This window comes from Sardina pilchardus, chromosome 13 (genome assembly GCF_963854185.1).
Source record: "Sardina pilchardus chromosome 13, fSarPil1.1, whole genome shotgun sequence".
NCBI classification, from domain to species: domain Eukaryota; kingdom Metazoa; phylum Chordata; class Actinopteri; order Clupeiformes; family Clupeidae; genus Sardina; species Sardina pilchardus.
Window position 1 is genome coordinate 14,846,004 of NC_085006.1, and position 21,671 is coordinate 14,867,674.

The following is a 21,671-nucleotide window of genomic DNA, read 5'->3' on the forward strand; positions in this document are numbered from 1 at the left end:
GGGTGGGCGTGGGTGGGGGAGGTTGACCAAGCTACTCGACTACTGATACTGTTTGGAAAGGAAGCCCTTACATGCTAAAGGCACAAACTGTTGAGACTGGCTGCTGCTGTTGAATTACCAACCAAAGCGGTTTTGAAGTCCACACTGCAAACCCTTCTGTGTCTTAGGAATGTGAGCAGGTTCTTAGTCTTAAGAGCACATGTTGTTACCCACCCTCCTCTCTGAACCACATTTTGAGATTAAAATAAAATAATAAAAAAGACGGTTACTGTCTTCCTCTGAGCAGTTGGAAAAGTCGGAAGTTCTATTTCTTTGTGTGTCTCATGTCGGTCCACCAAAGAACCGAGTGTTATGGCAGTAGAGCCCACCTGTTCTCCATTGAAGTGTCATTCCAAATAAGCCCATTCTTTTCAGGAACAAAAATGTTGCACAAACATTCCCCTCAAACCAAAATAAAGTTTGACTTGCATTTGCAAAACCTGACTGTCTCACTTGTGCTTTTTCCCTCCCACGATACTCGAAATATGTGGATGTAAGAGAAGGGAGATGATTACAGGTGTATTTATTGTCTGCTACATATATAAATTAATTCACATTACATATATAATATATATAAATTAATTCACATTAATTAAAACATACAAATGTGTTTACAAAAGTAGTAAATATATCTCGTGTCACTTAGGCCAGGGTCACTTAAGACCATTATAATTGCATTCCTTAACTCGGTTAATCGGCACATTAATCCGTATATAAAATTCCTATAAATTGAACTCATTCACAAATGTCTGGAAGTCTCATGTAGGTCACCGAAGTGGTCTCAGATTGTGACGTGATTGCAAATCAGATGTGGCTGACCAGTAACGGCCGGCCGTCTGTTGGATGGAATCACCTCAGGATCCCTTGACCTCGTGCGTGTGGCCTTTTGCAGCCTCGCCGCCTCTGAGTGCCGAAACAACGTGTACCAAGCTCCTTTCTGCAAAAACAGTGCCATTATTCCCATGCACTCAGTGTTGGAGTGTAAGTCATTCTCATAAATATGTCAATTTATTATTAAATGATAATTTCTGTCCTTTTTTATTTTTCCATTAAGTTGTATAGAGTACCTTTGAGTGGTTTCTTTTCCTCGATAGGCTTGATGTCACAGCTCCCAATTTCTTTAGTGATGATGCCCAGGTCGGTCTGCCATTTTGTCCAGTTCACCTCCTCCAAACTGAACACACCACAACAACAACAACAACAACAACAACAATTTGTTTTTTTTCACACCAAGGCCACTTCAGTCACTCAATACATGAACAAATAACCTACATTACACTATATGATGCAGTGCATGAAGAATCAAAGAATGTGTTTTGGCTATAATTTGTAGCATGTCTGTTGTAGGCTATACTAGAATGCTAATCCTGCAGGATGAATTCGATAATATCCTCCACCCACCTGAAACAGCGACGGGTGTCCTTGCATGATCCGTCCCCCAGCTCCTTCAGCACTCCAGAGCGCAGATTTTTCCTCAGCCAGCGGGGGAGGCTACGTTCCAGGTCCAGAATAGTCAGGGCTCTCTGGCCAGAGGAACATACAGTTATTTCCTGTGTATTAGCCACATTGAGTATAAACCGCACTACAGTGTTTAATGCAAATTGAAATAAGACAAAGCTGAGTATTGACAGAATCAACCGCAATGCCCATTAGCCCAGGTCATCAGAATCAGTTCAGTGCTTTAATCATACAGAAGAATGAAATAATATGCATTCTAATGGATAGCCCTCCTCTCTGTAACCTCATAGCAGAAGAAATTTTGCGAAACCAAAGCATAAACTGGAATGTTGCGTCTCTTCCCTGGAGCCGACTCTCTTATGCGCTTGTCATGCTTGGTGTGACGGCAGGATCACTGCAGGACAATGGAACTGTTTATTACCTTTTGAGCTTTCACCTCAACCTGAAAATCCTGTCGCTATCCATTCATGTTAGAAGACTCCACATTTCTTTGGCTAACAAATGAGTTTCACAGAGGACACAGATCAGTGCAGTATCTGAAAAGCTATGTCTGATCACTAATATTCTGAACTCATTAATTTTTTGGGGTGGTTTATTTTTGGGGGAACCATTCCTGTCTCTGTTTAAGGACTTCTCTAATGACAGTTTGGTTGATCTTGAATTTGAAGGCCAATTGATGGTAACAAAAGACAGAGATAAAGTGCATGACGTTTTAAATCGGTGTATAACCAGAGGCTTTCCAATGAGGATGCACAGCCCACAGCAAAACATATCCATAGAAATCCCTGTGAATACTTTATGCCAATCGTGTGTTGTGATCGGTGTCGTGGAGCCTTGCGAACATGCAGTTCTGCCTGATAAGTGCTTTGGTATAACAACACAATGGTGTTATACCAAAATTGCAGAGGAGTAGCCAGCTGTGTTTCACCAGCAGTCTGGTACAGCTGACTGAGCAGCGTAGCCTACCTGCAGCTTCCAGAGGCTTTCGCTCTCTTGGGATATCTTCTCCACGGTCTCGCTCATGAGTGCGATGAGCATGTTGAGCAGGAGGATGTAGGTGAGCACGATGTAGGAGATGAGCAGGATGAAGAACACCTCCTTGTACTGGTACTGCTCGGTGAACTCCAGGTCGCCCATGCCGATGGTGAACTTGAAGAGCTCCAGGGTGGTGAAGTAGATGTTGTTGTAGGAGTGCTTGTGGCACCCCGCACACGCCGCCATCTCTGTGCTGTTCTCCAGGGGGTTGTTGTGAGAGAGGGGTTCTTCAATGAGAGTCACGACAGCTACAGAAAAGGGATGAACACATGAGGAGTGGCTTTCCGTTAAACTGTTCATGTTTGCTTACCTATGCCCTGCAGTCCATATACTAGGCCTACACAAGGCAAACCCATAAAGTAATCAGAGTGGTTTACATACCTGTTGAAAATCCAAAAAGGAAGACAATGTATACGAAGAGAAAGCGTGAAATGTCACTCATGATCATCTAATAAGAGAAAAGGGTGCATTATTATCAAACCACTACAAACAACTTTCATGTATTTGTGAGTCTGAAATACACTAATACCCTCTGTATCATAACACTGTAGATGCCCATGTTCTTGGAGCCCCTGGAGAAGTAGAGGAGGTTGACCCAGCTGAGAGCCAGGCAGATCACCAGGAAGCCCACGTACTCTGCACACCCACTGGCATACATCACTGCAGAGAACAGCAGGAGCACGGCCTGCAGAAAACTAGAGAGAGAGAGAGAGAGAGAGAGAGAGAGAGAGAGGTGGGGGAGGGGGGGGGGGGGAGGGAGAGAGAGAGAGGCACAGATGCACACATGTCTTATGCAGTCTGGGGATTGAGGCTTAGAGGCAATATTTTTACTTCGAGTAAAAGCCTGATGCAGTTGATTTGGAACATACAAAAGAAATTCACTGTATCCGTCCACCAATACTGTATTTAGCTTTGGACGTTTTCTCCTGAAGTCTGATATCTAGAGAAAAAAAAGGGGGAAAATGCGATAGACATTTTGATCAACAATAATCACAGCCAACCAGTAGGCATGCATTCATTCAGCTAAATACCAAACACAGATTAAATCCTTTCATGTGCTTTGGCATGTGGCAGACTTACAGTGTTCACCTACCCCTTTGAAGAAAAAGTAAACAGCACCGAGAAGGCTGATTATTTCTCCTCCAAGACGAAAATAGTCAACTGGCACATGTTCAATTGGAAATGGTGGCTAAAAATGAAATAGAGGGGCTCTGTTCAATTGCAAAATTGAAAGAGTGTACCTAAATATAGTCTGACATTATATTTTTTCTGAAGAGTTACAAATGTTGAAATCCTACCGTTCCCTCTTTTCTAAAATAAGCCACAGAGGTGAATATTCCAAGATATACAGCATAGACCACAAAGTTGAACCAAAATATTGGCCGGGCGAAGGTATGCCACTTCTCCTCCAGCAGACTGTTTAAAGGCTCTATCTGAAGCATATCATGACGGTTCTGAAATGAAATACATGAGTTATTAGCAGTGTTGTAGTCAAGTCATTATGCCTCGAGTCCGAGTCCAGGTCCGAGTTATTCAGTGCTCAAGTCCAAGTCAAGTCAGGAGTCTCTAAATTTAGCTAATGACTCCGAGTCCTGGACTCGAGTACTACAACACTGGTTATTAGTATCATGGTGTTTGGTTGACACAATTTCACTAGACCACAACTACATGATGTTAGACTAGATGTACTTCGCAGTGGTACAAAATATGACAACCGCTCAGTCCTGCACATTCGTTCCACAAAAATAAAGCACCCGTGCATCCGTGTGTGTTTATGTGTGTGCATGCGTGTGTGTGTGTGTATGTGAGCCTGTGCATTCATATGTGCATGTGTGTTTATGTGTATGTGTTTATGTGTGTGAGTGTGTGCGTGCCTGCGTATGTGTGTGTGGCTGATATTGACCCTCATGAACCTGATTCCACGAAACTTGGCATGCATTCAGAGGGTATCATGATGATCCTACAATTCGAATTTCATGCAGTTTTGATTATGTCAGCCAGACATACCTGTGATTACAACGCCTCCTTTTTGCTTTTTCATTTTTAACTCGGTGGCGCTACACTTCAAATGACCAGATATGGGATGGGTTGGTCATCCTAGGCCTTTCGGTTCTCCAGATATTCATAGAAAACTACACTACCCAGCTTTCTGGGGGCCTGGTGCGGTGGAGGACAATGGCTCAAAACAAAAATCAATGATTCCATGTCTTCCTTGGGGTTACATGCCCAGCAAGTTTCAAGCCCAGTATTTTTGTGTCCCGGGAATCGTTAACACAAATGACTTAAGAAAGAAACCTTACTTACTTCTCCTTACTTGAGAAAAAAACCTGACTAAACCTATACGAGTGTTACACTAGCTATGCCAAAGAGCAGACAACATAACTTAGCCTGTGACTTCAAATGTGCGCTCACTGGGTTTTCGCAGCCATAGACAATGATCTCCAACACAGAGTTCTTCTCGTAGGTGTCCAGGGAGTCCAGGTCGTAGAGGGAGGAGTAGACGGGGCCGTATGCCCACTCTGTGAACTTCCTCGACAGGTGGATGCTCTCCTCGTCCAGGAACTCCCGTCTCACCATGTGTTTTAACAGCTGCGAAGAGCAGGAACAATAGGCGAAACAAAGACACTCAGGCGACAACACTTAGGAGGAGTGGAGGAGCCATGGGGTAGAAAACAGGAACACAGACCATATTCATTATTAATGTCCATCTCAAAATGTGTATCACATGTATTATTTATTATTACATTAAACATTTAATCTTGAATACAATAAATGAAAGAATAATAATAGCTATCTACAGTTGCAAATGTTTGTGCACATTGCCATTGTGTTTTTATGGTATACAGTAGTCACAACAGAAACATACCCCAATCTTGCCCGTCTTGGCAGCTAGTTTGATGGGGTTCAGACCGTGGTTATTCTCAATTTCCTCCAGTTTGATCTTAGGGTAGAGCCTGCCTGCCCTTCTCAGAATCTCATCATACATCTTTGTGACAAAGGCTGTGTTTTCAGTAGAGTTGTCTGCAATGGTGACCAGAGCATGAAGCACTATGTTTCCATGGGTGTCCTTGTCTGTGATGTCCGCCTTTTGGAAAGAATTCCTCAGGAGATATTTTACAATGTTCAGTTGATTAGTGCAAGCTGCCAATGATAGCGGAAGTTCACCTGTGAAGAAAGTCAATATGTCCAGCATAAGGCAATGGCCGGGTTTCCCAAAATCGTTAAGAAGCTCTTAAGTCCTAAGAACTTCTTAGGAGCGTTCTTAGAACATTCTTACAACGCTCCTAAGAAGTTGTTAGCACTTAAGAGCTTCTTAACAATTTTGGGAAACCCGGCCATTAATTGTAGGCTGATGAGCCAGGCGTGCATGTGTGTGTGCCTTTGTGTGTGTGCGGTGAGTGTGTGCATGTGTGTGCCTGTGCGTGCATGTGCACTGTGTGTGTGTGTGTGTGTGTGTGTGTGTGTGTGTGTGTGTGTCTGATATGGCCCCCCATGAACGGAATTCCACGAAATTAAGAGGGTGTCATGATTATCCTACACTTTTTTTGTGCAGTTTTCAACCTGTCAACCAAGATACATGTGATTACAACGCCTATTTTTGCTTTTTCATTTATAACTAGGTGCTATGCCTCATTTAAGTGGTTACGATGGTGTCATCCTTATGGGGACACAAGATCACCATGTTTTGTGCAGCCTGGTCTTTCAGTGTCCCGGGAATCGTTGACACAAATTTACTGAAGACATTTTTTTTTAACCTGGAACCTGGGAGAAATTACTAAACTCCTCATGACTAAACCAAAATAACACAATGACGTGTTCTGTTGTTGGGACTACAATTAAAGTATCACGGTCAGTTTGAATGCTTTCACAACTAAGATGATTCTAGTATAGATTCTAGCACATTCTTCTGAAATTAATTCCTTTTGCTTAATGGAAATGAACTGTAATTAGTTAACAGCTACTCACAGATACTCACCAAAGTAAAATCCAGGTTTGGTGTTCAACTGGAAGAATTTTCCACAGGCTTTGGCCTGTACGTATGCCCCTTTCTTCACGAGAAGCTTGACAAAGTGAAGACTTCGCCTCTCAATGGCAATATGCAGGGCGGTCTGTCCTGTGGGACCAAGAGCACAGGTTATTGGCCGGCTGCCGTGTTTCAGCTGGTCAGAGATTAGGTTATAATAATAATAATAATAATAATAATAGCTTTATTGTCCACAAAAGTGGAAATCTGACTTTGTCTCCACAGGTGGGTTTGTAAAACACAGATACAATAAATAGACAATAAATACATAACAACAAATAGCACAATCACCCTTAAAAAACATCAATTCACAACACACCAGTATCAACAATATGGGTATCTTGCATGTACTAATAGGAATTGAGTGATATCAAAGATCATTAAGGGCGGAGCAAGATACTTCATGAGAAGCCACTTCCTGGAACCCGAATCGCAAGAGGGAGGGGGGCAAAATTCCCCTTTATGCAGAGCTGTTCCATAGAAGTCTACGGACATGACACACATGACACACCCCCTTTATGCAGAGGAAGTGATCCCCGTTTGTGCCCATAGACATGAACTACGACAACGTATCTTGCTCCGCCTTAAGGATCTTTGGTGATATTATGGACCTAGGGGTCAGAGGTCAACGAAGGTCAGGGTCACCTTTATAGAAGCTGTCTTCGTATTCAGCGTTGACAAAAGCATCCAGATCTCCGGTTTCCTCTGCAATGGCCAGAAGCAACTCAACGGTGTCATTTTGCCCATTTCTCAGGTTTAAGAGGGCCTTCATGAGAACCGTTTTCCCATTGGTAGGATCTTAGACAGAGAAAATCTGGATGAGTCATCATTAAGTGACGTTTATTGGTGTAGACATACTTTCCCCTGTCATGTAAGGCAGTGGTGGCGTAGTGGCTAAGGGGCTGGGCTAACATGCAGTAGCCTGAAAAGTTGTGGATCCAGTTCCTGGCTTCCACTGTTGCATGATTGACATTTGCGACATATTGACACGAACGTCTGCTAAATGAATAAATGTAAATGTAAGGCCTATGATCTTATGTAAAAGATTGCTCTGCTCACCTCGGAGTTCCCAGTCTGTTAGGTGTTTGGAGGTGTGTTGAAGGTAGTTCTGCAACCCCTTCAGTTTATATTTATCCCCATCTGCAGCCGCATCAAACAGTGTGTGGATCGTAAACACCGTGTATGGTACATCCTCCTCTGGGACTGCTATATCACTCGGAATTCTATTGGCAAGAAAGAAGTAGTTAATTTATTTTGAATTCGCTTAGTAAAGTGGTCATCAGAGTCACTTCAAGGCAGGGCATCATCAAACATGCTGAAAAAAAAACTGAGGAAGCCGTATTCATATTATTAAGCCAGCCATGCTTTACACTGTAGGATCTTTTTAAAGGAAAATTTGGTCATTTTTCACATAGATCTCTATTTCTGGAGGACACCAATGTCAGTACAAAAAAAACTACCTAGCTCAAGTTGCTGCAGCCAACAGCCTCCATACCCCCAGAGTGTAGTAGGCTACTGTAGCTGCCTGGCCGCTTTAATTGTTGGCTGCAGCAACTCAAACTATACGTAAAAACAACTGTTTTAATTTTTTTTGGTATCGACAGTGCTAGACTCAGACCTTGAGAAACAGTGATCAGTGTGAAAAAAATCCCTGAATTCTCCTTTAAACAATGTTGACTGATCAGCTGAGTGAGTGCCTGTTTACTTAGGCCTACCCAAACTCAGATTGGAAATGTGTGTCCATGGGAACTCTCTCGCTGTCCTGGGTCAGCACGCTGAGAGGGGGGATCAGTCTGCTGTCCGCCTCCAGGTCACTGTCGCTGGATTCCCCCAGGTCCACAGAGAACTCCTGAAGGACAGTGGCACTCATACTGTAGATCTACACAACAATGAGTTGGTCATTAGTGTTTCATTCAGTAAGCCATATACTGTAACACAATCACCAAATTGAAATCATTAAAAAATAATACATGTGTCCTTATCTGGACCATTTAAAGTCTGTAAGTTCTTGAATTACAAATGAAATGTACACAATAAAGCCACCTATGTGAGCAAACTGGCTGGTAAAAAAAAACGGAAAAAAAACACACAAAAAAAATCCCAAGCAATCTTAAATGTTAGAAGTCTTTCATGACATAATTTTTCATCCATACGATCCCACACATATTAAGGTTGGTGCTGTACCTGTATTTATCCCGAGTTCAGTAAGCTGGTCCCTCAGAAGACTTCACAAAGCAAAATAAACTCTGTTTCTGATGTTCTGTACTTTTTACAGGACCCTCCCAGTGGAGTCTGGTGGTCGCAGGTCTGGTATTGTAGATAGGCGCAGTTCTTTGGCGTGCTGCTTATCTGACCGCCAAAAGGTCCCCGTGCTGCAGCGCAGCAGTGCATAGCCCTGTTCCAGATACAGCCCCAGACCAGGCCTGGCAAGACAACAGGTGACCTAGCTCATATGCCGTAGTGGGCCAAGGTGGGAAAATGGCACTTTTTTTTTACACAAGTAGAAGTTGTGATACTGCAAGAATTACTGGGTCAAGTATTTTGAATCTACGTCTTTGATCAAGTAAATGTTGAGTAGAAGTATAAGCTCTGGGGTTAACTCAGTAAAAAAAAAAAAGAGAAAAAAAAGTACCTATCGCTTTTTGAAGGATTATTTTACCAGCTGTTTCTGTGAAAGGACTGTAGTGTACAAATATTTGTATCTTTCATACCACTGAACTATTGTAACTCCTTAATAACTATTGCACTGTCCTTACAATGTGTCAGTAATCAGGCAAGATTGCAGCTTTCTACCAAGCCAAGGATGAATCTACTGATAATGAGCTACTCTGTTTGAGAAGCTCACTAGCAAGATTGGCCTGTTATATTAAGAAAATGTCTACATTTTCTTCATGGATTTTGAACAAGGAAAAGCTAATGACAACAAAGGATAAGACATTTTTCTTCTCTACACATTCTGCTAAAGCAATGTATTTGATGAAGTTTTCCATGATCATGTAACTGTTGTGTTTGGTGCCAATGCCAATTTGTGTGGCATTCCTGCATGCTTTTCAAAGGCTTTTTACACTAATACCGGTTAAAATCACCCTTGATGTTGGGAAGATGCATGACATGAAATACAAAATAATCGATAACTCCCTTCAAATGCATTGACACAAAAGTCAGGCTTATTTTATATGCACTCACTATATTGCCAAAAGTATTCACTTACCTCGACTCGCATATGAACTTAAGTGACATCCCATTCCTAATCCATAGGGTTTAATATGACGTTGGTCCATGCTTTTCAGCTGCAATTCCATTCTGACCATTCTGCCAGAAGTGCATTTGTCAGGCCAAACACTGATGTTGGAGGAGGAGACTAGCTCTCAGTTTCCGCTCTCATTCATCCCAGGTGTTCATTTGGGCTGGGGTCAAGACTCTGTGTAGGCCAGTCAAGTTCATCCACACCAAACTCTGTCATCCATGTCTTTGTAGACCTTGCTTTGTGCAATGGTGCACAGTCATGTTAAAACAGAAATTGCCCATCCCCAAACTGTTCCCACGAAGTTGATAGCATGGAATTGTCATCATTCTGAGTTCTTTTCACTGGAACTAAGGGGCCACGCCCAGCTCAGGGATGGCCCCTTCCTGTTCCAACATGCACCAGTGCACAAAGCAAGGTCCATAAAGATATGGATGACAGAGTTTGGTGTGGATGAACTTGACTGGCCTGCACAGAGTTCTGACCTCAACCAACAGAACACCTTTGGGATGAATAAGTGCGGATACTGAGAGCCAGTCTTCTCATCCAACATCAGTGTGTGGCCTCACAAATGCGCTTCTGGAAGAATGGTTGAAAATTCCCATGAACACACTCCTAAACCTTGTGGAAAGCCTTCCCATAACAGTTGAAGCTATTATAGCTGCAAAGAGTGGACCGGTATCATATTAAACCCTATGGATTAAGAATGGGATGTCACTTAAGTTCGTATGCAAGTCGAGGCAGGTGACCCAATACAAAATTGGCAATATAGTGTATTTCTGTAAAAATGTATTGGAGTAGAAGTTAAATAGTTGTCAGAAAAGTTAACACCCAATTAAAGTACAAATTCTTGAATGCTACTTAAGTACATTAATGAAATATGTACTTAGCTACTTCCCACCTCTGATAATGGGTCACCAAGGGCATTGTTAGAAGATGGCAAAGAGTAGGGGTCTCTCAGTGATAGGGCTACTTCCAGAGTGTCTGAAAACAAAGCTGTTTGGTATGTCAAACAGACTAATGTCTGGCCATCATAGTGATACAGCACACTCACCAATATTCACACAATTATTTATTTTTACTTAATTTCAAACAGTAACAGCAGCATAACAACATGATTTGAAAGTCTTTTTTCCAAAATAACAATGTGAAAAACAAAATCTCAGCATGACATCCAGCCATTTCGAAAACACAAAGACATTTTGGTACAGTATGTGTCATGGCTCAGCAAACAGACTAAATGTCTGCCAACATATACAGCACATCAAAATTCACACAATTTTTCTACTTCATTTCAAACACTAACACTATAACTACACACACTGTGAAAAACGAATAGGAAAACATCATAGCACACGGTCATTTTGAAGTTGCCCAATTATGCTGTGTAAATTTGCTTTCATGATATTGAGCATCACATCTATGCTAGACCCTGAGAAGCAAAATACATGTTGGTGAATGGGCTCAGGCACAAACACTAAGAACTGGCCAGCGGTCAGACCAGGCCAAGAAATTGACTCTCAGTCAGACTGAAGCCTGTGGAGCATTTGTAACACCTTCCTGACCGGTGAGTAGCTCCATGTTGACGACTTCTTCTGGAGCTCCATCTTGTGACCTGGCATCGCTCTTTTTCATCTGCTTACTACATTCAATTGAATACAAACAGTACAGCAGCAACAAAGGCTGGTGTCAATGAAATTACTATATTAATGACAAATTATCAATACTGCTGTGCTTTGCTGATAATATGGATCGGCAAAGAATGACTATTTTATGCTATAAAATCACATTTCAATCTCTCACAACTTAAATGTTCACAACTTGATGTAGCATATATTCACATGCTTAACTGATGCTTTGGGCAAGAAAGAATACAAGTGCAGTTTGAAAGCACTGAAAAAATAGGATGGTACCTTTCATGCTTCACATGCTCATACTTTGTCTTTCTATAGAGCTCTCTTTCTCCAGTCAGCCTGAGCAAAACCAGATCACAGACAACAGCACCCTAGAGGAAATCAATGGAAGTGGTAGTTGTTAGGAGCTCCCTGTGTTTTCAATTAATCTCTCAGTTCTGGAGAAGCTTCTTTGTCTTTCAAACAAGTAAGGGCTGTTACACGTTTTTAAATAACAAGGCTCTTGTTTTACATGCTACTACGTTCAGTGTTCAGCCAGGACAGGGACACATATTTCATGACTTCACCACAGGTGTACCTCAGGGATCAGTACTTGGGCCACTTAGGGCATACTCACACTAGGTAGGCCTACGGTTCACCCGTACCGTACTGGAGCACGGTTGCCTCTGGTCCCTGGTCTGCTCTCAGTTCATTTGCTCCAGTTCATTCATTAGGATCCAAACAGAGATGAATTTAGAAACATCCAAACATCTCCATGTTTTCTCTATTAAAATACAATTATGCGAGTAGTCACACGGCCAAGTATGGTGAGACAAAATAAAACATGGTGCATTTATAAGCGGGTAAGAGGGATAACTATGTTATGTGGCGGAATAACAATTGAGAGCACTTAGAATCGGTGCAGTAATATCCTCAATCCAAAGTGAACCTGAAAGTGCAAGAGTGATGATATTACTGCGCAGAGTCGAAGTGCTTCCAAGTCTTATTCCGCCACACAATATAGTTACTTGGTTGTGACTTCTCGTGTAGCTGAATTTTAATAGGGAAAACATAGATGTTTGGTCGCTTCTAACTTCATCTCTGTTTGGATCCTAATGAATGAACTGGGCTAGCTAAGTGCTATCAAAGTAGCGCCGTGCGCCAGAACCAGTGAGTGCACGCATTGAAACGTGAGTGGTATATCAACTCGTCTTAGTTAAGGGAATAACGTAGTTTAATATGGAAAAACGGTGAAGTGTTCCTTTAAGGTCAATTTCAAACGATTTTATATTCCTTTAGTCAACGTTAGCATGGGGTGCCAACAATTTCAGCCATGAATACTTAGCCTACACACATTTACACTTTCATACACATGTTTTATGCCACATATTAGGCCTATTCCCTTTTGGAATTTATTTTGTATTCTTTTATTGACACACCTCATACTTACTACAGTACTTGAAACTGAAACAACAAGGGCACACTCACACTAAGGTCCCCTGCACCGGACCCGGGTTCCTTTGGTCTGATGGTTCGGTTCGTTTTGATGATGTGAACGCAACTGTACCGAAACTGGAATGCTAAACCTGGAACCGCTAGAATGCTGGAGCAGGTTGCTAAGCACATGTTCTAAAGAATCAAAAGAATCTAAAGAATCTCTAACTTTGTCTTCTTCATTGGATACTGTTGTCCGTTTTTGCAAAGGTCTCGTAATAGCCTGATAACATGTCTGGAAAGGGCACTTTGTGGTCAGTGGATGAGGTGCGTTATTTAATAGATGTGTGGGGAGAGGAGCATATTATTAAGTCGATGATGGAAAACACCCATAAAAATACTGAGGTAGGCCTATTCAGTATTTTCAGCGAGAGGCTGACGGAAAAAGGTTTAATCAAATCAACTTGTGTCCGACCAAAGTCAAAAAGCTCAGGCAGAAATACTTGCAGACACGGGACACCCTCCGGAGATCGGGAAGCTCATTCAAAGCAAAAGAGCGTTTTATGTGATATGACAAGCTAGATGCCATTTTAGGGTCAAGACCCACCAGTGACCCCCAGCACCTACTGGAGTCATCGCAGCTAATGTTATGCTCAGAAGCTCAGAGGCTAACATTACCACAGCATCCTTGGAGCCTGACGATCTCGCAGACGGCGAGACACCAAGTAAGTAGATGCTTGTAGCGTAATAATGGTGTTGTGTCTCAGCAGAAAAAGCAGGCGGATCAGATTTGTTGCTCTTCCCTAATAGTTCTATTTCCTGACCCATGCAGGCAAATCAAACTGCTTCATCCACAACCATCATCTCAGAGTTATCATCAGTCAAACACAACGCAGCCTGTAACTCAAAGAGACCCTATGGGTCATTCCACGCCAAATCAACCAGAGCCCACGCACTTGCGTCTCAAAAAAATCTGAAAAAAAAACCATGTGTGCCTATGTTACCCAGGAGACACTCTGTAAAATGTTTTTGTGCTAAGATCAATACTTTTCAAGTAACAGCCAGTTTTACAGGGGGAGGGGGGTGTCAAATTTGTTCTACCTCTTTTTTTTGTCAAAGTTCACAAGCTCATTGCTCAAGAACTAGAATCTGCAGGAGGCTCAAATTTTGCAGGCTGGTGCATAAATAGGAATAGTGTGCAGTAAAATCACCACGAGTAGTCTGGATGATCCTGCATGGTCATAGCAGTCCCTCAAAGTTGATCAAAATTTTATTGGAGTTCTTGGCTGGGCTCTGTTTAGGCTTACAGAAGACATATTTTTACTCAACATAGGCTCTTGATTTTTTTTCTCTTATTGAGATCAGTAGAAACACTCTCCGAAAAAGCAATGAAGAGAAAAGAAAATCCATCAGGGACTGAACAGCAGACCTCACAAGTTTGAAAAATAATTTTGGATCTCATATTCAGAGCACCCTAACACCTTGTGGGAATATACAAAGATTTTTAAAATATTTTTTTCGTTAATCTGCATTACCTCTTCTTTTTAAAAACACCAATTTGACTTGTCTTATGCGAATCTTTCTTTTTCATTTTCCACCCTAAACATGGACAAAATGCACCATTGAGATCAATATGTTTTGTCCCCACCCGGCAATTTCAGTGATTCAGTGATTTTAGTGGCACCTAGTGGTTACTCTATACAAAACAAATCTCTCAATAGATCTCTATGGTACATTTTGCCCTTGTTCAGGGTGGGAAATGAAAAAGAAAGATTTGCATAAGACAAGTCAAATTGGTGTTTTTAAAAAGAAGAGGTAATGCAGATTATAGAAAAAAATATAAAAAAAATCTTTGTATATTCCCACAAGGTGTTAGGGTGCTCTGAATATGAGATCCAAAATTATTTTTCAAACTTGTGAGGTCTGCTGTTCAGTCCCTGATGGGTTTTCTTTTCTCTTCATTGGTTTTTCGGAGAGTGTTTCTACTTATCTCAATAAGAAAAAAAACCCAAGAGTCTATGTTGAGTAAAAATGTGTCTTCTGAAGGCCTAAACAGAACCCAGCAAAAAACTCCAATAACATTTTGATCAACTTTGAGGGACTGCTATGACCATGCAGGACCATCCAGACTACTCGTGGTGATTTTACTGCATACTATTCCTATTTATGCACCAGCCTGCAAAATTTGAGCCTCCTACAGATTCTAGTTCTTGAGCAATGAGCTTGTGAACTTTGACAAAAAAAAGAGGCAGAACAAATTTGACACCCCCCTCCCCCTGTAAAACTGGCTGTTACTTGAAAAGTATTGATCTTAGCACAAAAAACATTTTACAGAGTGTCTCCTGGGTAACATAGGCACACATGGTATTTTTTTCAGATTTTTTTGAGACGCAAGTGTGTGGGCTCTGGTTGATTTGGCGTGGAATGACCCCTATGCAACTTTTTCATAGTCATAAAATCGCTCAGAAATCGTTGTTTTGCTTGACTGACCAGTTTCATCGAAAACAGTAATATTTCCTCCCGCCCCCAGTGTCCCTATCCGCTATTGCAACCTTGCAGTTTCTGCAGGAGACGATCGCTCATTGTTTACATCTGGAAGTCTGAGACGCGTAAGGAACAAGAAGAACCACGTTTGCAATTTATATATTTATATATAGCCTATTATAAATATACACGCTAAAGCTGTCGGGGAAGCTCTGCAGAGAAATATGCAAGCATAAAACGAGCGAAGACGAAACACGAAACCGAAACCAGAGATGAAATCGCCAATCCTGCATAGTTCCTCTTTAACTTACTATAAACTTGTAATGTAATGTTTATTTATGTCATTGTAAGTTACTTTGAACAAAAGTGTCAACTAAGAACCATAAACATAATGTCACTGCAGCATATCCACTGCTAAGGACATGACAAGTTGTGAGTACAGCGAGACAGTTGAAAAGTGTAACTCTTGGTAGGCTACTACTGGCCTCTACTGGCTATCCAGGCAAATTACATTTGACATCCTGAAAATGTCAGCAGTAACAACATGAAAATTCCATACTTACAAGTTTCATTAGACCAAGTCCTGCTCCAATGTTAATTAAGGTGGGGACGATATTGAACTTCCCTGCCTATGGGAATAAGTAAACCAGTGTGATCAATCTGGATCAGTGTTAACTAGGCCTACATCACAACAGAAAAACAACAAACATTTTTGTCATACCTTTCCATTGACCATGATATCAAAACGAATTCCATACACCTTAAACAAAGTCCTGTAGGTCTGTCCGTCAGCATTCTTGTAATAGCGGGAATATCTGTAGAGGCAATCAGGGATACTGTTAATATCTACAGGACACAGGGCAATAACTCAGGACTGACTGAAAGGACACAAACACAGTGGCCTGAGCCTTGCCTGAGTCAGGCTGGAGGCTCTACCTGAAGTTGTAGCCTGACGTGATGGAGCTGACAGAGGTGCTCACATCCAGACGGGTGAAGCTGTATCTGGGTTGGCAGTGTGACGATCCTTTGTCAAGATCGCAGTTCCAGTTGATCAGGATCCCAACTGTCCCGCCCTGCAATGACATGCAGTTGTGTTGGTCAGTGGTACAGAAAAAGGCTGCTGTGTGTTTAACAAATCACTGCCAATGAACACAATCATAATATGAACACATGACCTAAATCTGCATCACAACATCTGTGCGTGTGTGTGTGTGTCTGAGAGTGCACTACCACCGAATGGGTTAAATCCTTTATTTGGACAGGACAGTGAAGGCAGGAGGGGCGAAGCAAGTGGGAGAGAGAGAGACAGGGTGGGATTGGGACATGACCACAGGTAGGACTGGAACCTGGGTCCTCATGGATGCTCGGATCTGTTTATGGTATGGATGCTGTAGCCTGCCACAGTGCACCCTGACCTTTCAATTTCTTACTTGTTGTGGCCCATAACACGCTATCGAGTTCAGCTCATGATAAATGGGGGCAAAAATAAAAGTGTTGCGTTTACAAATTTGTGTGTTCAGTGTACAGTATATTATAGGCCTAATATTAGTTTATTTTCATTGGGCTACTGATTGGATTGACATTATTGTTTATTATTGCTATTCTCCTTAATGTAGTCTTACCAATATTTTAAATTGTTCACTGTTCATTTTTAACCATTATATTGCTTTTATTTGTATGTTGCTTTGGACACATCTTATAACTGTAACCATAAATATTCACTCTATGTAATGAATTTAGAATATACTAAAGATTCACTTTTTAAAATAAATTAGGCTACTAGAAAAAATACTTTTTCACAATAGAATAGTCACAAAATATTGTACTCACTGTTTTAGCCATGTCTTGAAACTTGTGTCCAGTTTTGTTGATAATGTCCCCCACACGGAAGATGGGACAGTAGGGATGGGCTGCCTCATCATAGATGCACTTCTTTAAATAATTGTCGTCGTTTGTCTCAAGAATATTTGATCTGGAATCAGCAAAGGCCTCAAAACAAGCTGCATCCAGCAATTTTTACTGCATCATATCCCTAACAAGATTACAATACTGCATTCTCTCCTCCGAGATGACCAAACATTTTACTTACTTTGAGAAGCTGAATTTGGGAAATCTGATGAAGTTCTTGATGTAGATGGTAAAGTTTTCAGCTTTTCCTAAGAGAGGCACACTGACATGAAGAGGTTGATGACAATTTTACCAAATTTGACTCATACTCTCTCTAAATGTGGTCTGTTTTAGTGATGTTGTGTAAACAGATGGAAGCTCTTAGTGATGTAGTCTTTCTGGCATTATTGATTTATTTACAAAGGAAACATAATTTGTGTATTAAATAGGGCTGTCCATCGATAAAAAATGTAATCTAATTAATGATATACTCTGTGATTAATTCATCTTTTTAATCGCATTGGCCTATATAATTTTTGCTGTGAAAGTATTTTAAAGTATTTTAAAGTATTGTAAAGAATAATTGAATAATCAGCATTAGTGACATTAAAGTTAAAAAACTCTTTTATTATTACTTTCACTGCTCAAATAATGGCCATAACAATCTATAATATGACCTAATATGCTGAGGAAATAAATGCAAAAGTGCTGAGGGAAGAAGTTTTTTTTCCACATACAAGGCATTTCAGGCCACAGTTATAACATAGGGGGCACAATGAAAATAAATTAACACTCCTGTCAATGTCAACACTATTTCTTTGCATTGATGTGGTACTTTGGAGTTGTCAAACTCCAGTGATGTGCAAATTCCTTGCTGCAGACATTGCAGAGGACTTTATGTTAATCAACACTTTATTATCAACACCATCAGGCCGTTTTTTAAAAGTAAATGTTCCAATCAGTGATAGGCAGCACATTCTCTTCTCTCTCCTTCATTTTACAGTCTAATGGTTACTGACTAGAACGGCTCCAGGTTAAAGGTCATAAGGAATAGATTAATCTGCGTTATTTTTTTTAATCAATAATCTTTTTTAAATCAGTTATTTTTTCTCAAATTACTTAATAGAAATGAATCAGTTAATTTGACAGCCCTGGTATCAAAGTGTTCAGTGAAAGCAAGTGTTGCGGTAAAGAGTGGGCTCTCACTGGGGTTCCTGACTCCTCTCAACTGGACACCAGCCATATATTTCACATGTCCCAGTTCCCGTGTCATTTTCACTCTTCAAGCATCGACCAGTCTTTATCCCTACAATATACAGAAAGACTTTCACTAAAGTAGACAATAATTCAGTTGACAATTGTATGCGTCTCCATTCTTTCTGTAATCACTTAAAGAATTTAGTCAAAGTACTGTACAATAAATATAGCACAAAGGTCAGCCCATTCACACACACCAAACATCCCAAAGGTGTAATACTCATTTCCTGTTTATGTAAGAAGTCGTTGTTCATATCCCTTGACTAACCCAGTTAATTTAGACTGAACTGATGAACTGCACTCATTAGCCTACTGTATGTGGTGCTTACTAAGTCATACCATGACCAGCTGTAACTGCCTCTCCAAGTTGGCAGCCATCATGATCATGACAGAGGCCATCAGGAACTTTAATGCTCTACAAGAATAACAAAAACAATAACAAAAAGAACATTGAAAGGATGCATCCCAACTTTACATTGTCTTGGCAGGACTGTGGCTTCAGGACACCATGAACAAATTACAGAGTGAAACTGAAAGTGCAAGAGTGAGGATATTACTGCGCCGAGTCTAAGTGCTCCCAATTGTTATTCCGCCACACAATATAGTTATCCCTCTTACCTGCTTAGAAATGCACCACGTTTTATTTGGTCTCACCATACTTGGTCGTGTGACTACTTGTGTAACTGTGTCTTAATAGGGAAAACATGGAGGCGTTTGGTCGCTTCTAACTTCATCTCTGTTTGGATCCTAATGAATGAACTGGGCTAGCTAAGTGCTATCAAAGAAGCGGCGCGCGCCAGAGCCAGTGAGTGCACGCATTGAAACATGAGAGGTATGTATCAACTTGTCTTAGTTAAGCGAATAACGTTTAATATGAAAAAACGGTGAAGTGAAGTCAAAATATTGGTAACGGTTAGACTGGATAAACCCAGCCTGACTGGATTTCGCCCTTAAGTTCAGACTGGAAACCTGCACATTTATTCTTTTCCACGTTTGCTGTAACCTATCACAATCTGGCTTATCCACCAGGCGCACCGGATCGTTGGTCTAATTGGTTGAAGGACTACCAAATGCGTACAGAAGGACATCCAAATGCGTAATTTGAACTATGCCCATTGACCATGCCTTCTGTGCAGTAGACAGCGCAGACTCCCCAGACTAATGTTCAATCTCAAAAGATTGAGTTTAGTCGGGTGATAGCTAGGGTAGGTACAGTAATTTCCTGTGTATTAGCTCCATATGTACCATCCGCAGGACAGTGTTTTATGCAAGTTAAAAGAAACAAAACCATATTACATCACCACCACCACATCTGCAATAAATAAGGTAAAACCAGCTTGATGACGTGTTAATTGTTAATCCTCAGTTAACATGTACAGTATCCCATTAAGATCCATAACACCGTAGTAAAGTGCGTCCGTAGGCCGTAGTTTGCCCATCTCTGGTCTTACTGTAAGAGAGGCACTTAATTACCTCTGGACAGTTTCCTAGTTTCTGATTTGGTGTTTCTATGAAATCAGTTGTGATGAAAAGACTTGCTTCTCCCTGCAAAGACAAAAATGAAGAAAACATCTCACTACAATATTATGCATTGCAATATCTAAATGTTGGACATGTGATGTGATCAAATAAATAGCAGTAATGGGTCCAACGGGCTACATCTCAACAGAGGTACACCACAAGCTTGGACTCACATGAGGTGGGATAACGTAGTCCTCTGGTCCCCACAGACTGAGTCCTGTGTCGCTGGAATTGGTCAATACAACCCCTTTCACTTTGGTGATCACAGAGCTTTGTATGGACTCCTCTCTAGCTTGATAACCCTTATTCATTACAAAAACCCACCTATGCAAAAGACAACAGAAGACAAATGTACAAAATGTAGCCTATGCGTCACCTCATTCTCTGCCTGATACAAGCCTTGATATTTAGCATACTTGTTTATGCTATTGCTATTATGCAAAAGACAACAGTAGACAAATGTACAAGACGCGCTATACCCAAAGAGTGAGTAATGAGAAAACGCAGGACATCAATGATACCTCACCTCATTCTCTGCCTACAAGTCTTGATATCTTTATATTATGCGAAGTCTGTTGTACAGAAAACAACCGAGATAATGTGGCACCTGCCCTATCAATCTCTGAATGTCTACAGACAGCCTATACATCCCTGATACAGATCAAATTGATTTATGGTCTACAGGGCAAGCGTAAATATTTGACCAAAGAGCAAATTTGAGATGTTAAATACTGTACAAATCTATCAACTGCAGCAGGCAGAATGTGACTTACCCAATTAAGTATCCGATGACAGACAGCCTAAAAACTTGATATAATATGGCAACTGTCTTATTTTCTGCAACAGCAAACTTTCCCGTTTTATAAGTCGGCATTAATGCAGCAGAGAGACATTTCTTTAATGTTGACATCTTGGTGATGGAATTGCAATAAGGTAGGCACACACCAAATGGAGCACTAACATTTAGGCTAAATCAAAATGAAAGAGGCGACTACGATGAATACACGAATAACATTATGGGTATCAATCTGTTGTTTTTATGCCCCCGCCCCGTCTCCATTCATTAATCATTGACCTGTATAGTCAAGTCAAATTCATTATCCTACGGAGGGTGGTCGTTAACTTGTTAAGTTGTAGCCAGGTGTTAAAACAAAACCAATGACACAACACGTTAATGAATAACAACGAAGACAGCATTACAACACTATAGACAAGAACCAGTACATTAAATAAAAGACAGTACAAGATCACTCCATGGAGAGGCCAAGATAAGCAATAGTACAGTGTGCAAGAAGAGCAGAGAGTGCAATATAGTGACATAATTTGAGCAAATTCAGCATGTTAATACTGTAGCAATACATACAGCGCCCTCCACAATTATTGGCACCCCTGGTTAAGATGTGTTCTTTAGCTTCTGATAAATTCTTTTTTTTTCCAAATAATATAGGACCACAATGAAAAAAAGTGTAAAATCCAACCTTTAATACAAGTGCATTTATTTAGAAGGAAAAAAATCCCACATTAAGAAATAATTATTTTACATCAAATCATGTGTGCCACAATTATTGGCACCCCTGATGTAAATGCTTTGTACAACCCCCTTTTGCTAATAAAACAGCACCTAATCTTGTTTTATAATGTTTCACAAGATTAGAGAAAACAGAAAGAGGGATCT

At 40.9% G+C, this 21,671-nt stretch overlaps 2 protein-coding genes across 4 annotated transcripts; both read right to left on the minus strand.

The window, feature by feature from the left end:
- Positions 1 to 545: 545 nt before the first annotated feature.
- On the minus strand, positions 546 to 8,904 carry LOC134099705 (transient receptor potential cation channel subfamily V member 1-like). Of its 3 annotated transcripts, XM_062552686.1 has the most exons (16): positions 8,741 to 8,904; positions 8,272 to 8,435; positions 7,616 to 7,779; positions 7,202 to 7,354; positions 6,509 to 6,646; positions 5,399 to 5,697; positions 4,945 to 5,121; positions 3,831 to 3,986; positions 3,626 to 3,721; positions 3,402 to 3,472; positions 3,062 to 3,227; positions 2,914 to 2,980; positions 2,464 to 2,780; positions 1,441 to 1,562; positions 1,107 to 1,213; positions 546 to 976 (listed from the first exon to the last, which is right to left on the minus strand). In XM_062552686.1, exons 2-16 carry the CDS (start codon positions 8,424 to 8,426, stop codon positions 894 to 896), a joined length of 2,271 nt encoding a protein of 756 aa, XP_062408670.1. In that variant the 5' UTR covers positions 8,427 to 8,435; positions 8,741 to 8,904; the 3' UTR covers positions 546 to 893. The 3 variants fall into 3 exon arrangements, with proteins under 3 accessions (XP_062408670.1, XP_062408671.1, XP_062408672.1); XM_062552687.1 differs by lacking the exons at positions 3,626 to 3,721; positions 3,831 to 3,986 and having other exon boundaries at positions 8,741 to 8,903; XM_062552688.1 differs by lacking the exons at positions 3,402 to 3,472; positions 3,626 to 3,721; positions 3,831 to 3,986 and having other exon boundaries at positions 3,062 to 3,217.
- A 2,079-nt stretch (positions 8,905 to 10,983) lies between these two features.
- On the minus strand, positions 10,984 to 20,870 carry LOC134099142 (P2X purinoceptor 5-like). Its single transcript, XM_062551934.1, has 12 exons — positions 20,770 to 20,870; positions 20,170 to 20,320; positions 19,949 to 20,020; positions 18,815 to 18,890; positions 18,425 to 18,524; positions 17,421 to 17,501; positions 17,162 to 17,303; positions 16,268 to 16,404; positions 16,053 to 16,146; positions 15,895 to 15,960; positions 11,714 to 11,805; positions 10,984 to 11,442 (listed from the first exon to the last, which is right to left on the minus strand). Exons 1-12 carry the CDS (start codon positions 20,868 to 20,870, stop codon positions 11,325 to 11,327), a joined length of 1,230 nt encoding a protein of 409 aa, XP_062407918.1. The 3' UTR covers positions 10,984 to 11,324.
- Positions 20,871 to 21,671: the final 801 nt, after the last annotated feature.